Source organism: Montipora foliosa, chromosome 6 (assembly GCF_036669935.1).
Source record: "Montipora foliosa isolate CH-2021 chromosome 6, ASM3666993v2, whole genome shotgun sequence".
Classification (NCBI taxonomy): domain Eukaryota; kingdom Metazoa; phylum Cnidaria; class Anthozoa; order Scleractinia; family Acroporidae; genus Montipora; species Montipora foliosa.
In genome coordinates this window covers 65,063,705-65,078,704 of record NC_090874.1, presented here as the reverse complement: position 1 = coordinate 65,078,704, position 15,000 = coordinate 65,063,705, and the positions used below count along the sequence as shown (strand labels likewise).

The following is a 15,000-nucleotide window of genomic DNA, read 5'->3' as shown; positions in this document are numbered from 1 at the left end:
ACCAAGAACATTTTAAGAACACTTCCAGGCTGATTTCTCACTAAACACCCCTCGAATAAGAACACAATCAGCCTTAAACCTGAAAAAAAGTGTTCTTATATGCGGGTGTTTACTGTATTTGTCACAGCCATCGTCCTATTACCTGGTGCCATATATACTCGCATATAAATTGGAAAGATCTTCCAGAGGAGAAGGAGCTGATGCGAAAATAGGCCAAAGACAATGGAAAATGCGTCAGGCAACGCTCGATGAGGCGGGAAAGTGCGAAATATAAGACATATATAATTATGAACAAGAAATCTGACACTCTCCAGTCTGTAGGTGAGAGAATTGTCTGGCCATTCGAATGTGGCGAAGAGCAAAATTGAGATGTGGAAGACACTGAGTCCGAGGAGGAACCAGAGGAGGACGAAAACTTCAATAACCACGAATCGAATCAGGGAGTTGCGGAAGAAAACCAAGAACGCGATCACGACGGGTCATTAGAACGTCCAATAGTTCTGTTTTGTGGCAATAAGAGGTATGTCTAAGGCCTCATTCATTATGGAGAGATTAGGCATCGCGATTACGTGAAGCGGCAAACGCGAAACGGTGGGCTGCTGCTTGTCATAAGAGCATGAAAATTGTGTTATTCGAACTCGTCTCTCTCTTTTGAAAAGTTACTCGATACCTGCTGCTACCACGCCAGGAATGAGCTCATATCAAACGAGTTTTTTCCATTTTTGATAAAACGCAAATTTTAGTCCGACGTTTGCCGTTTGCCGCAAACTTGATGCTTTATCTCTCTTATGGTGCTTTCAAGTCCTTGAAGTGGCCAAATATTTGTCTGTTACTCGTGAAAATACATTCTTTTAGCACGCGAAACGAACGCGAAAAGCCCGATTTAATTCCTGTGAAACGTGATCTCCACCCCCTATAACCCCCTCTAAGCATGCTTAGTCATCTCTTTCCGTGCCTTAAGCGTCCATAGACATAATACGCGACATACTTAAGCATCCTTACTCATCCCTAGCCATAATTTAATAAGTGTCCTTAGTCATCTCTATCCATACTTTAGCATCATCCAAGCCATATCCATACTTCAGCATCATCCAAGCCATACTTAAGCATCCATCATCATCCCTATCCATACTTAAGCATCATTAGTCATCCGTAGGCATACTTAAGCACCCTTAATCATCCCTTCCACGCACTTAAGCGTCCTTAGTCATCCTTAGCAACACTTGAGCATCCTTAGTCATCCCTAGCCACACTTAGGGCGCGTTCGATTGACCCTATTCCGGAATAAGAATACGTGGAGTGATGATTAAAACGTTTGTTTGGCGCGTTTCGAAGCAGCAAGGACAACAAAAATATGTTTAAAATAGCATTTTAGCGAATGTTTGACAATTTTTACGTGAATCACCGTAAAAACGAAGGAATTCTACCTTATATTCCATGCATTCTTATTCCGGAATACGGTCAATCGAACACACCCTTAATGTCCCTAGTCATCTCAGCCCATTCTTTAGCATCATTAGTCATCCCCCCCCCCTTCCCTACCACTGGTATCGGTGCACATTTGTGCACGATTTCTTTTCATGTTGCACGAAAAAAAGCAAGACTTTTTTCCTTCCAGACAACCAATACATAAGATCAGCTCTTACAAGAGGAGTCTCGAGGAAGCCAACTAAGTGCTAAGACCTGTTATTGGATAGTTGTCACGTAAAGCACACTGGGAGGAGCTTTGCGTGACAACTGGTAAATATCCCTCTGTTTCAAAGCTCGATTTTTACAGGCCTTGTTTTAACAGCTGCTCAGATTGCATACATAACTAAAAGTGACTAATATTCTATCGTATTTGGAAGGATAATAACTAAAACAAAAAAAAAGAAAAAAACCAACGGTGATTGTTTGTCCGAAAGAGTTCTGTTTGTCAGTTTTTCATTTGCCGTCACGCAATGATTTTCTTTACGTCCCGTGACAACCGTTTAAAAAGTAAAAGTAACGCCGGACAAAAGCGTGGATATTGTGAAAAGAAAAATTGAAACTTTCAGCTAAAGGATCTATTGAAACACAACTTATTAGCTTTACAAATTCCCACTTCACTTAAAAGGTTCTAGCACGAGGTAGGAACGCAAGACGTTGTTGTCTCGTTAGCTGGTGAGATCCAGCTTGGCCCCCGCCATATCAAAAAGGGGAAAAGGGTCGTCTCTAAAATATAAACAGCTAAACAGGAGAGAAGAAGAATAGTAGTTCATATGTACTATATTTTCGAATAGGCGTCTATTATTTTTGCACTAATGTTTTTGTTCTCTTATTTTTTTAAGCTATCTAAGAGAAAATAAACTCTACAACAACGGCTGATTGGATTGAAGGCCATCCGTTCAGAGATTGTCACAACATTGCGCTGTTCATTTCTTATGCTAAGGACAGGGAATGTGGGTTCAGAGATGGTATAATCAGGTTTAACTCTTCTCTGGCCTGGTGTTCTTTTTTTGTTTTTTGGACTCCTGGCTTTGCTGTATCACTTCTATTCTCGGTATCCCGTCTTGTTCTGGAACGACTTTTCGTGACCATGATTTGAGTCATGGCTCACGTTTTACAATGGCAAAATGTTTTGATACCCCTATTCAAGAATATTCTTAAGTTAGAGCGCTTTTCAATTGACTCGGTATAGACCGTCTGCATGAAACAAATAGAATTACGGAAAGCTAGGTCCCCGAAACAAAACTAATATCAAAACCAAAGCAATTAATCTGACCAATAACTACAGACAACCCTAGAGACAATAACTACATCTAACCAATAACTACACCTAACCCTACAGACAAAAACAGCACAGAAGTTCACAAAGGACCAATGAGAATTAATCCGAAGAAATTACATGAGGCCGGCGCCAAGCGCAGGAGAACGCGAGCGAGCAAATACAAATGGTTTTGCTTTTGGTTCTGGTTGATTGAGAACGTGACACGGGTTTTGCTAACCAATCACGACGCAAAGTAAACCAAACCAACTAAACAAGAAATACTTTCGACACTGAATTGGGAACCAATCTATTGTCATTATTGTTATTATTGATCTTTTAGTTAGCTTTGGCTAATGCATCATTCCGAATCCTTTTTATCTCCGTAGCCACCTCACTTTGGTGTAACTAGCCGCAGTTTGAAGGCTTCCTCTTCCGGTTCTGATGGTTGCAATGTGTTATTAAAACTGAATAAGTCGTTTTTAGGATCGGTGTTGGTAGATCCGAGAGTGCGCTGAGCAGTATTTGCAAAGTATCTATTAAGGCTATTTACATCAAGTCTCAGGGGCTGTAACGTAGGGTGAAGGATTCGGTGTATTACTCGCCAAACTTCTTTAGCTTTAGAAGATGATAAAGCTTTGTTAACGATGAAATGTTGTTTTGCGCCTTTGATCTTTTCTTTTAAAAGGTTACGCACTTTGCGGAATGCTTGCCATACCTGTGGAGTATTAATTTCATGCTCTTTGTGACGTAACCTATTCCTTTCAGTCTGGAGGCTTCTTATTTCATCATGATGTAGCCATGGTTCAGATCATCAACAACACTCAATTCTTGTTTCCTCTTATTCTTCCAGTTAATGCTTTGCCCAAATTTCATGCATGTACTTAAACCCTAATGTTCTATGATCCTTGCAGCCAGGAGTAAAGGCTCTGAGGGAGGTTGCCTTCCGCAACTCAAAGATTATTCCAAAGAACTGTCCTACCTTAACTAAAACTTTAAATTTGTGGTAGGAAGAAGAATAGCGAGTTTTCCATTCGGCTGGCGGGCGTTGTCAAGTGCTATAATCCATGGAGCGGATCAGTCACACAGATCATTGCAGCCTTGCTTAATTGTCTTCAGTTGCGGGTCAAGGCCACACTGTAAATAACATATGTCAGCGTTCAGGACTAAATTTCAGCATCGCTTTCAGGTCCTTGTTCTAGGAGGGCACCAGGGGATACCCAGCCCAAAGCACAAAATATTTGAGTACGGGATAACCAAGTCTTTGTAGCAGATAAATCAGCTTTTGCCGCTGACTCTGTCGACCGAGGACTATGGGTTTGATATTGACGCTGCTACAACTGGAAAGCGAAAACGACGTGTTGTTGTGTCTGCATGCATGGGAAGACGTGCTACGTGTTTGCTCTTATTCAAGATACATATTGAGTACACGATCAGAGAATTATAGCCCTAACACTGAAAGATGGAAGAAGGAAAAATACAAGAAGACCTTTATAATAATAGAGGAGATGAAGCTCTTTATGAAGTGAAACGACTTCTTCATCCCATAGCACCTATCTATGAACACTTCCGAGTTGGCCGAGAGACACGAAATCCAAACAAATGCACAAGGCTTGCCTGGTTTGGTTTCAAGGTTTTCTTCTGCTTGTTCGGATTATGGGGACACCAGGCATGGAACTACATCCTTCGCGTTGTATTCAGTGTCATCTGTCTCTATCAAGCTGTTTTCGTGTTGGTTTCATCGGATTTCATCTTGTGTGCCGTTAACAAGACGGAGCAAACAGCTACGCGAATATTCTATTGCGTTACGTGTGCGGCCGCTGTCATCTCATATGTTGTTTTCGTAGGTTCTTTCATAGCAGCCAAACGAAAAGATTCGGCCTTGGTGTCTCCATCACAGTCCATGGTGGATGTTTACAGTACTGACGTCTTCTTATTGTTTATTGTTGCCTTTTTTATATTTACGGTTTCAATCCCGATAATCTTATATTCCCCATTAAACAATAGCAGTTTCGTGGCATCAGGAGTGGTAACCATAATTCTCGCTCATTTGGCGTCAGTGAACACATGTCACATCTTCGCAATTAATTCTCTTGCACTTGGTAAGTTTCATTAGTGTTGCCTGTAAGAGCGGTGGCCGTGTAGTGCATTTTCGATAATTGAGTCCATTTTTTTAGTATTTTGTGTTTGATCGCGGTTGAGGTCCAGAATATTCTACTCTCCTGCCCTCTAATCTCGGGTCATTTCCGCCAAGAATATTCCGTTTTCATTTTTCAAAATACGTTTTTTTTTGTTTCTCTTGAAACCTTATTCCGATTATTCTGTTGACCCTAAACCGGAATAGGAATAAAGAGAATAGACCCAACAGGACACGCCTTCAGATATGTGATGGCAGTTTCTTCGAAATCTGTACTCTGCCATCTAGTCCCTCCCACCATTTATTCTGAATGTCACACAGCTTTCTCTGAAGAGTGCTGCATGCCTGTCTGTATGTTGACTTTGCTGACTGACTGTCTGGATTGGATAGAAGCCTTTGACAGGCGAAGCACTTTTCATCCAATAACTTTTGGATCTCATCGTCATTTTCGCCAAACCAGTCTGTTTTTTCGGGTTGAGAAGCCTCCCACTTCTGCTGCTGTCTCTTGTAGTGTGGTCTTCAGGTCTTTCCAGAGCTCCTCTGGCTCTGCAGCTGATGTTGTGCTTGTGAGTTCATTCTCTAGTTTCTCTTGTAACTCCCCAAATCCAGCTTTTTTGACCTACGGCCCCTTCCCTCTCTTGGTGGGTTTGAAGGCCATCCTGATGGATGCGCGCGCTAGTCTGTGGTCGGTGTAACAGTCTGCACTGGGCATGACGCGTGTGTGTTGTATGTCTTTGACATCTTTCAGGCATCTTTCTTACCAACTGAGATATATGTTTCCCACAACAACGTGGTTCCATATTCTTTGCGATCAGTGGGTGCGTTCTTTCACGTCCCTGTCAATTTCTGCGTATGGAGGCTGTTCTAGCCCAGAAAAAAGATCCCAAAGACATAACATTACTGTCTAATGATGCAATCATCAGAACTGAAGCAGATGCTGAGCAAAGGCCGCATGATCTTACCACTCATTTTGAGACCCTGGTTTTTGGTCCGGTCTGGGGTTTGAATCAGCGACCTTCCACTCAACATCTGGACCTCTTACCAACTGAGCTAACCAGGCGAAGGGGTCAGTTTGAAATCAAAACATGCATAGCAGGAGCCATAAGCTTTGACTTTGACAGCCTATTAAGATGGTTGGTCTTTCAGCTTTTCAAGAGAATAAAGCAGGTGTGGCACCAAAGTGACCCCATGCTCAAAAGAGTTGATTTAACGTTTCTTGTATAAAGCGAGGAAAAGATATTCTGGCCGTTTGGCTCAGCAGCGACGAGTGGCCTAAAAAGGTCTAATAATCGTGTTCAAACTCGTTGCCAGGGATTTTCCCTTGGAAACTAAGAGGGAAGCGTGCGACGCTTCCATCGAACTTCGGCCATTATCAAGCTAAATGTGAAGATAACAATCATTTTTCATTATGTTATTCTTGCTTGTTTTTTAACACCCCTTTTTTACATTTTCATACGTTACACACTTTTACTTCTTTGTTTTATAGAAATTTTTATCTTCACTTTTAGCTTGATAATGACCGAAGTTCGGTTGAAACGTCGCGCGCTTTTACCGTTAGTTTTTACTACAAATTGCTTTAAAATACCATTACTTATAACCTAGGGGTGGGGGGGGGACCCTGAGAAAAACGTGCACGCTGGGACAACCTGGTTTTCTTAGAAATCCAAGAAGGAGAGAGTGATATGGTAGATCGGCAAACTGGTACTTGCTTGTGAGTTATGGATATGTTTTCCTTAAATCTATTCAGATGTACGCGCCATTCCATACGCAGCGAGTGTGCATGCAAATTGTTACATTGATACAAATGGGTAATCGCTTGCTTTTCCTATCTCATTCTTACGGAGAATCCCTTCTCTGTTGATTCTATCAATTTTCCAGGTACGTTTACACAGGACACCTTTAGACTCGTCCAAAATATTCAAAATGGCCATCTTGATGACATCATAAGAATCCATGAAGATTTGTGCAAAGTAGTTTTCAACACGGTGTCAGCCTATAATGTGTGGTTTGTGCTGCACTGGTTCACTTATGGAGCAAGTGTCCTATTTGGTGCCATATGCATATCTGAACAAGTTACCTCGAAGGCTTCAGCAGGGTGTATTACGTACCATGCAACTGTGATTATATGTCTTATTTATCTCTTTCTACTTCCCTGTATTTATGCTGCAAAGATAACGAGCCGCTGCGCTGGTAAGAGGATTTGTGCCACCAGGAAATTACAGACTGCCAGGAGTTCCTTTCTGAATAGTCGAGAAAAATCCGAAAAAGCCGAGAGGGGTTGGGGAGAGGCAAGACAAAAGTCACTCTCTCTCTTCCCGTGTTTTTCCTCCCTCCAGTCCCCCCGCGTTGTTGATGGCTCGAACTCGATTCAACTTGAACTCTCGATTATTCAGACTGATGGGATTCTTACACTTATTTGCAAAAATGTATCAAAATGTAGAGACACAAGGGCAAAAAACAAAGGGCTATCCAACGTGGGCTCATGGAATAAATAATTACTGATATGGACACACAAGATTTCATTGCCTCAGCGCGGGCTATGGGATATCAACCACAATCTCGACCCCAGAGCTCTTCTCTTGACTGAGGCAGAGAAGAGCTCTGGGGAATCCTGAAACAAAGTGTCTTCTCATTGGTTTTCGTGAAGAACAATCAAAAGCGTCTCTAATTGGTGCATTCATGTCAGCACGAGGAGTGAGTAGGCGCCGTAAGGTTCAAATAGCCAATTTTTGGTTATGAGAACCCTACGGCGCATGTTCTCCTACATAGAGTTTCCAAGAGCCTTGGTTCGATCCGAGGCTCTGGTGACGAGAATGATATCAACCATTGTTACATACCCAGATTTTCACTCAACAAAAAGAGCACAGTGATTGGATGATTCTTGGTCACGTGTCCCTGATCAAATTCAAATTCCCGACCGAGATACAATTCCGCAGTTGTTGCCCGCTCCGGATGCTTTACTGCGATTGTTCAAGGAAAAGTCTAAATATATAGCTAGTAATAGTTTCACTACATCTGCCCCCGCCCAAGATAATACGGATGGCAGTTGGGGTGTTTTCCAATTAATATGTGCTGCACATTGTGATGTCTTCATATTAATAAATGTGATTAGGTAGGTAAATGAAAGTGAAAGATGTAAGGAAAGGATCGGCAACAACAAACAGCATTTATTTTTAAGTTGCATCAACGTTTATTTGATACGCTATCAATTGAAATGAAATGTTGATAGAACCCACTTGGAACTTGAAAAAATCCGCGCCCCAGATGGGATTCGAACCCTTGACCCTCCGTGATCTAGTCGGATGCTCTAACCACTGAGCTACTGGAGACTCTACGGTGAGCAAGGGTGAAATGTCAGTCATTGTTTGACTCTGTAGCTGCGTGATGCAGCTCAGGTCAAAAGACCCACATTTCACCCTTGCTCGCCATAGCGTCTCCAGTAGCTCAGTGGTTAGAGCATTCGACTAATGGTAACTTATAAAGGGTTCCCCCGGAGGATGAAGGGTTCGAATCCCATGTGGGGCTCGAACTTTTAACGAGTTCCCAGTGGGTTCTATCAACATTTCATTTTATGTGTATATCTTTCTCACATTCCCTCACTTTGGTGGTTTGTTGGCCGCATCTCAGATATGCTTTAAGGTGACTTGCGTGATGCAAGTCATGAGCTATGAGCTATTGAAAATGTTGATACTGAGACTATGCTTTTGCTTTCTTTTGCGTCTAGCAGTTTGTGGTTTCTGTCGCCCCTGTTTATGATTTGCGCCTGAAAAATCGATTTCTGACCCAGACAATATGATTTCTATCAGCTAATCTAATCTTTGATTTTCAAAGTAAAAAGAAGCGCTGTAATATTCGAAAATTACTAATCTTCAATCGCTATGCTGAACCTTCGATATCGATGGTCCTTGTGACTCAAGTTACCCACAACACCTCGCGAATTCGGTGAACAATACCGATACCACCTTGCGCGCCCTGTTAAGCAATACCGATACCACCTTGCGCGCTCAGTTGAGCAAATCGAGATTGCTTTCCCCTATACAATATCTACCAATTTACATACTTTCCTTTTTTACGCTTCTACAGGTTGCCTCCTTTGGGCCAAAACCCTGCGGGGGTAACAAAGCACTTAATGTCCGGTCCCTCGGGAAACTAATTACTAGTTTTGCTTTCCCTCGAGTCCTGAAGTTTCCCTCGGCTTCGTCTCGGGAAAGAAAACAAAACTAACTGCTTCCCTCGGGACCATACATTAAAGTTTTATATTATACCAAATAGCAGCCATTCAAGCGTCATTTGCTTCCTTATAAAATGAAATCAGGATTTCAAAACATTCTTGCATGGTTTCCTTTCAACAAAGTCGTTATTCTACTCGCCCTTGTGAGATGTGTAATGGCTAAAGCCAATTCGATAATGTGCAGGCTTGCAGAATAACTTTTTCATTAGCCAGAGAGAAGGCGAGAAAACAATTCGCACAAAAACCAAGCTGAAGGAACTTGCAGACGTTTTTTTCAGTATTTAAAGTGCTAGACCAGACTGGATCTTTAATGTCAATTGTTTCTTCTCTTTGCTTTCGCAGAAATCTGCGAGAAAATAAACTGTACAACCTCAGCTGACTGGATTGAAGGCCACCCGTTCAGAGATCGTCAAAACATATCCATGTTCATCTCTTACGCCAAAGATAGGCGGTGTGGGTTTAAAGTTGGTAGAATTACGTTCAACACCTCTTTGGCATGGTTTTCCTTTTTCTTTGGTCTAACAGCTTTGATGTTTCATTTCTTCTAGTCACCATAGCGTGCGTTTCCCTTATCCAGCGGAATTAGTAACCTTATTGTTTAACCGCGGTAAAACGTAAAGAATGAGAAAATCATTTAAAGATAAGGTTTGTATTTTGAGAACTCAAAGACGATAAAATTTTGGTGAGTCTGTGAGTTAACTAAATCATTTAATGCTTTTATAACAAATTTTAAAGGCTTTTTAAAGCGAATTACGTTGACCCCGGTGGGCGTTGTGTGCCTTTGTTTTCTGTTTGAATGAGTGACTTCCTGAAAACTGATTAATCTAATTTTTCCTAAAACTTATTCAGTATTTTGGATCACATGATTCGAGCAATTTTTAAAGATGATGTCAGCTATAGGTAAAATCAGACACATTTCTTCTTTAGCCACCAATAGCAGCATTCACATTAGAGAACGGGAAACTCGTCAGACGGGTAACCCGTCTGACGAGTTTCCCATCCTAGTGTGAATTCGCGATGAAAAATTATCTGACTTACCGACATGAATTCACATTAGGACGAGTTTTTAGGACGGGTTAAGGTGCCGAGGTACTGGTGCGAGATGTGCATGGTTACCTAGCCAGCAGAAAACAGAACGCGCCTCGCTGTTTCTAGTATTTCCAAAGTATGACAACACAGCGGCAAAGATGTTTGTCTGTTTGTCAGTCCAGGATTTGTTTTTCTGCGTTTTAGAACGCTAAACTAAGACGGGAAACTCGTCTCAGACGAGAAACCCGTCCAAGACGGGTTACTCGTCTCTAGTGTGAATTCGGCCAATCCCTTTCGCATTGATAGAATTCAATACCAGTTCGCAGTTGTCATATTAATCCCATTGAGAACGTGTTTAATTTAGTAGAACGTGAGTTCCAGCGCCAAGCGATACAGCAGAGAGATGAACTTTATTTAAGTGTCTAGTCGTTTTAGCGCTCAAGCACTAATTGGGGACAGTTTAAATTGAAATTAACGATTAACACAAATCAAGTCTAATGCTGGTTTTGGAGGAAAGGGGAAACCGGAGTACCCGGAGAAAACCTTTCGGTGCAGTGTAGAGAACCAACAAACTCAACCCACATATGACGCCATAGTTAATACATGTAGGCTGGTTATGAAACTCGACAAGTTTCTTTGTTTCATGTTTTTGTTCGCTTTTTTGGCCTTGACCCTGCACAAAACCCGACAAAAACACGCTTTTTTCGGCAGGGTAACCAATCAAAAGCTTCGACTAATTTATTCGAAATTAACTTGCGAATCAAAAACAAAAGATTGTGCAGGGTCACGGTCGGTTCAACATCTAATTGCGACTGTATTGTTCCTGCTTTTGAAATTCCCAGGGTTTCATAACCAGTCCCTAGATTAACTATGATGACGCCGAGTCTGGGAATCGAACCCGGGCCACATTGGTGGGAGACGAGTGCTCTCACCACTGCGCCATCCCTGCACCCCGTAAATAACATAAATACCATAATAACATAACCTACGAGAATTATCAAAGCTTAAGAAGGAAATAATGAGACTTTAAAGGATAATTTGAAGGTACGCAAAAATGCTAAACAGGAAGGGGGAGGGGGGGGGGGGGGGGGCATTTTGGAAACAAAAGTATAGTCCCTTTCAGAAATAGGGGCTTTTCACGTGACGTCAAAGCCGCCATGTAGGTGGACGAAAACAAAAGATCACTCATTAGCTTCCTTTGTTCGTCCACCAGAAGTCGTACATTTCTCCATTGTTATTGGCATCTTTTTCCCTTTTAGCAAATTGGCAGCATATAAAAGTACTCTTGCGGTAACATTGGATCTTCCCTGACGAAGAGACTAACTTTCTAATCTACATTCAAATTACTTCAAACCAGAGCAGCTCAAGCTATATCTGATTAACAACCTGGTTGTACTAGAGTGGCATGTAACTTTCGCATATTTCCTTTGATGATCTAAGATATAAACTTGCAAATTGCATTAAGGAATATATTCTTATTTTGCTTCGAGTATCATGAAATTTCTTTTCTTTGTAATTTTCTACTTTTTTTACCAAACGTTTAGCTATATCGTCCTAGTGTCGTATTGTAGTTCGTCAGTATTACTGTTAATCGATTACCATAGAGTGTGTTATCTTAATTCCTTGGATTATAGCATATTATTTGACAGGACTGCGGCCAAAACCTGCCTACGAAAAAACCGGGGAACCAAGGGTCATGAATCGGTAAAATGCAAGCTGGGATTGACCCGATTTTTTTTTCTGAGATTTGATCACTGGGAACTGGGATTTTGTTACTGGGAATGGGAGATAAAGGGTCCTTGGTGCGAATGGGATTTGCATTATCAGAAGTCATCAGGTATTAATTATGCACAAAATTCTTGATATGAAATATTTCATGCGTTCTTCGTGCGTTCTTAGCCACTGCCATGTGAGAGTGAGGACCTTCCTGATGCTAAGGGACTGGTTTTTAAACCTTAATTAAAGCTCTCTACCTACAACATCCCCACCACCGCTTCACTAGCACGAATTGACTTTCCTAAACCCATTGCAACCAATGCACTCACTCGAACAGAAGAAACTCAGATAGATGAGGTATTGGACAAGACGCCACGGTAAATGTGTCAGGCACAGGAACTTAAACGTCCTTGAACGTACCATACCGATTTGGAAGACCTTCAGCCTATCGATTGTTGTGGGTCTAATGAAAAGGGCAAAGACTCAGAGGTCGATACCGGTGAGGATACTTATGTTGATGAATTGAGTAATGATGATGATTACAGTCACTCTGAGGGTGACGTAGAGAGGAGAGACGGGAGACTGAATCATTCAGAATGCTGGCATGCACCAGATGATAGCAGCCTTTTTAGGCGCGGGCACTCGGATAAGCAATCTCATGCAGCTACAAATTATACCTCGCACTATCTTTATTGCCTCCGTTCTCTAGTAATCTCATGGTTTCGTTTTGAGACTTACATTTAACACCCGCATATTAAGAACACTTGTTTTAGGGTTTAAGGCTGATCGTGTTCTATTCTTATTTGAGGCATGCTTAGTGAGAAATCAGCGTGAAAGTGTTCGTAAAATGTTCTTAAAATTGGTTTCAGAAATACTTCAAATTATACATTACTGGAGGTTTAATTAACATACAATGCTGTTTTGTAATAGATTTTATAGTTTGTAATGGTCCTGAACACCATAGTACTTTGATATAAGTTACTACATACCGTATTGTTTCCTTATCCTAATACCCTTTGCCCTTTTTATTGAGAACACGTTTTATTTATCGGGCTGAATTTGCTCTTATATGGTGCTTTATTGGCCAAATTTCAGCCTGATGTTCTTAATCCACTTGTTCTTATATGCGGGTGTTTACTTATCATTAACTGCTTTACAAAACATATCGATGGTCTAAAATTGTATTTTCCCTATCATAACTCCGGTTGGGATTTTAGTAGCAGGGACTGGGATTTCTAAGAAAACTTGCCACCAGGACTTTGTAAATTTGGACTGGGAAATGGGATTGCACCCCCGCCCCTCAATTCCCCTACCATGACCTTCTTCACTGTAAGAACAAAATAAGAAGCTTCTTCGGTTTGAGCACAAGTATTTCACGAGAACAAAAATTTTATACCGCTTAACGAAACCCAAAACCGAAGCAATGAAGAGAACATTCTTCTATTCCGCCATGAAAGAATTCCATAGACATGTAAAAACTAGCGATAAAATGTTAAACTTCCGACGTTTCGGCGACCTCATGACGCCATTATCTAGGAGTTGAATTGCATTTTATAATACAAAAACCAATGAAATACCAAGTGAACTTTCATGCGAAAACATGATATTTTCACACGTGAAAATAACATGTTATCTTTACACGTGAAAAGATCACTGTTGCTACTGTTACATATAAAAATCGCGCCTTTCGATGCATTTTGTGGAATAATTTAGTATTTCATTAAACACCAGTGTTTCAACACTCGAAGAGAAATTTCGTATCCCCGTGCGGCTATGTAATACCCTCTATATATCTGTTATGAACTCGTATATTCATTTCCAACTAATTGATAATGGCGTCATGAGGTCGCCGAAACGTCGAAAGTTTAACATTTTATCGCTTGTTTTACATGACTATTTTTCTCAAAACCACTATTAAATGAATTCTATCCCTTAAATTAGAACCAACCACTTCCTTTAGCTTGATGTAGACTTCACTGATTAATAACGGCACCGCCTCGAACTGTTCGGGGGACAATTTTAAAGTTAATTAGTTATTCCGATTTTTAAAATTTTCGTGGTTTTTTAATATCATTGTAAATAGATTTTCCTTCTTACTAATTTATTCACATTCGTTTAACATTTCTCAATTGTTAAAAATCTTTAAGAATTTTTCAGATCTTAGATCTTTGATTGGAGTCACTCTATGTACATAGGCTTTTTATCATGATTGTTGTAATTTTTATATTCGGAGGGCCACCAGTAGGGCGTTTCGTTGCCGACAAAATATCCACATCATAAAATATGAAATAAAAAAGACAAACATTATTCCGAAAGGAGTAAATGAGTCTAATTGTATAAATACTAAGGCCTGGTTTTCACTAGCGACGCAAGCATAAGCAGCTTATGCTAGTGAAAACCAACATCGACATAAGCATCAAAATCAATCACAGCAACCGCCATTTTGTTCAATTGTTCAGACGCAAGGAATCTTGAACGAGTTCTATAATTGGCCAGACGCAACAAATTTCCTTGTGCTTATAGACCTTATTCCAAAATGGCCGTCATTTAAATATTCTTTTGTTTTTATTCAAATTAGCCCTTGATGCCTCGTTCTTGAGCTGAAAATTCAAAAGAATATTTTGCCTTGAACGAGGCATCAAGGTCTAATTTGAATAAAAACAAAAGAATATCTAAATGGCGACCATTTTGGAATAAGGTGTATGCTGGGTTTCGTTTTCACACGACGCATGCGCAAGAGAATGTAAGCATAAGCGCATCAACCCCGTTTTCACGGTGAAATAATCGCTCTTTATGCTTGCGCTTTTCCTTGCATCGCTAGTAAAACCAGGCTCAAGCCGAAAGTGCTAAAAAGTCCATCAAAATCACGAAAATGCGAGGTCGAGAAGAAATTTAAATTCGAAGTCGACAAAAAGGAAAACTGAACTTGAGAATGTTTTCTTATAAGCCCCAAATTCCAAGTCAAAAATAAAAACAAAGTCGAGAAATTAAAAATTCGAAGTCAAGCGCTTTGATTGCGTGCTCACAATGAGTGAGTAGTACCTTATGTAACGTTAAATGAGTAGCGAGCGAGCACTGACGGGCTCAAGTCAGTTCAGTTAGGGTACCAAAAGTCACTGGTTTTTTATGTAGACTATGTGTTATTGGCTTGCCAATAAAAAT

At 40.8% G+C, this 15,000-nt stretch overlaps 1 protein-coding gene across 1 annotated transcript; it reads left to right on the top strand.

Moving 5' to 3' along the window:
- Positions 1-2,002: 2,002 nt before the first annotated feature.
- LOC138006169 (uncharacterized) lies at positions 2,003-10,013 on the top strand. Its single transcript, XM_068852321.1, has 4 exons — positions 2,003-2,108; positions 2,310-4,827; positions 6,741-7,052; positions 9,436-10,013. Exons 2-4 carry the CDS (start codon positions 4,188-4,190, stop codon positions 9,639-9,641), a joined length of 1,158 nt encoding a protein of 385 aa, XP_068708422.1. The 5' UTR covers positions 2,003-2,108; positions 2,310-4,187; the 3' UTR covers positions 9,642-10,013.
- The last annotated feature ends 4,987 nt before the right edge of the window (positions 10,014-15,000 follow it).

Excerpts from the sequence above, each read along its gene's own strand:
- LOC138006169 (XM_068852321.1), top strand. The coding sequence starts at position 4,188 with ATGGAAGAAGGAAAAATACAAGAAGACCTTTATAATAATAGAGGAGAT. Across the intron at positions 4,828-6,740 it reads AATTAATTCTCTTGCACTTG|GTACGTTTACACAGGACACC; the intron begins GTAAGTTTCATT and ends TCAATTTTCCAG. Across the intron at positions 7,053-9,435 it reads GATAACGAGCCGCTGCGCTG|AAATCTGCGAGAAAATAAAC; the intron begins GTAAGAGGATTT and ends TTGCTTTCGCAG.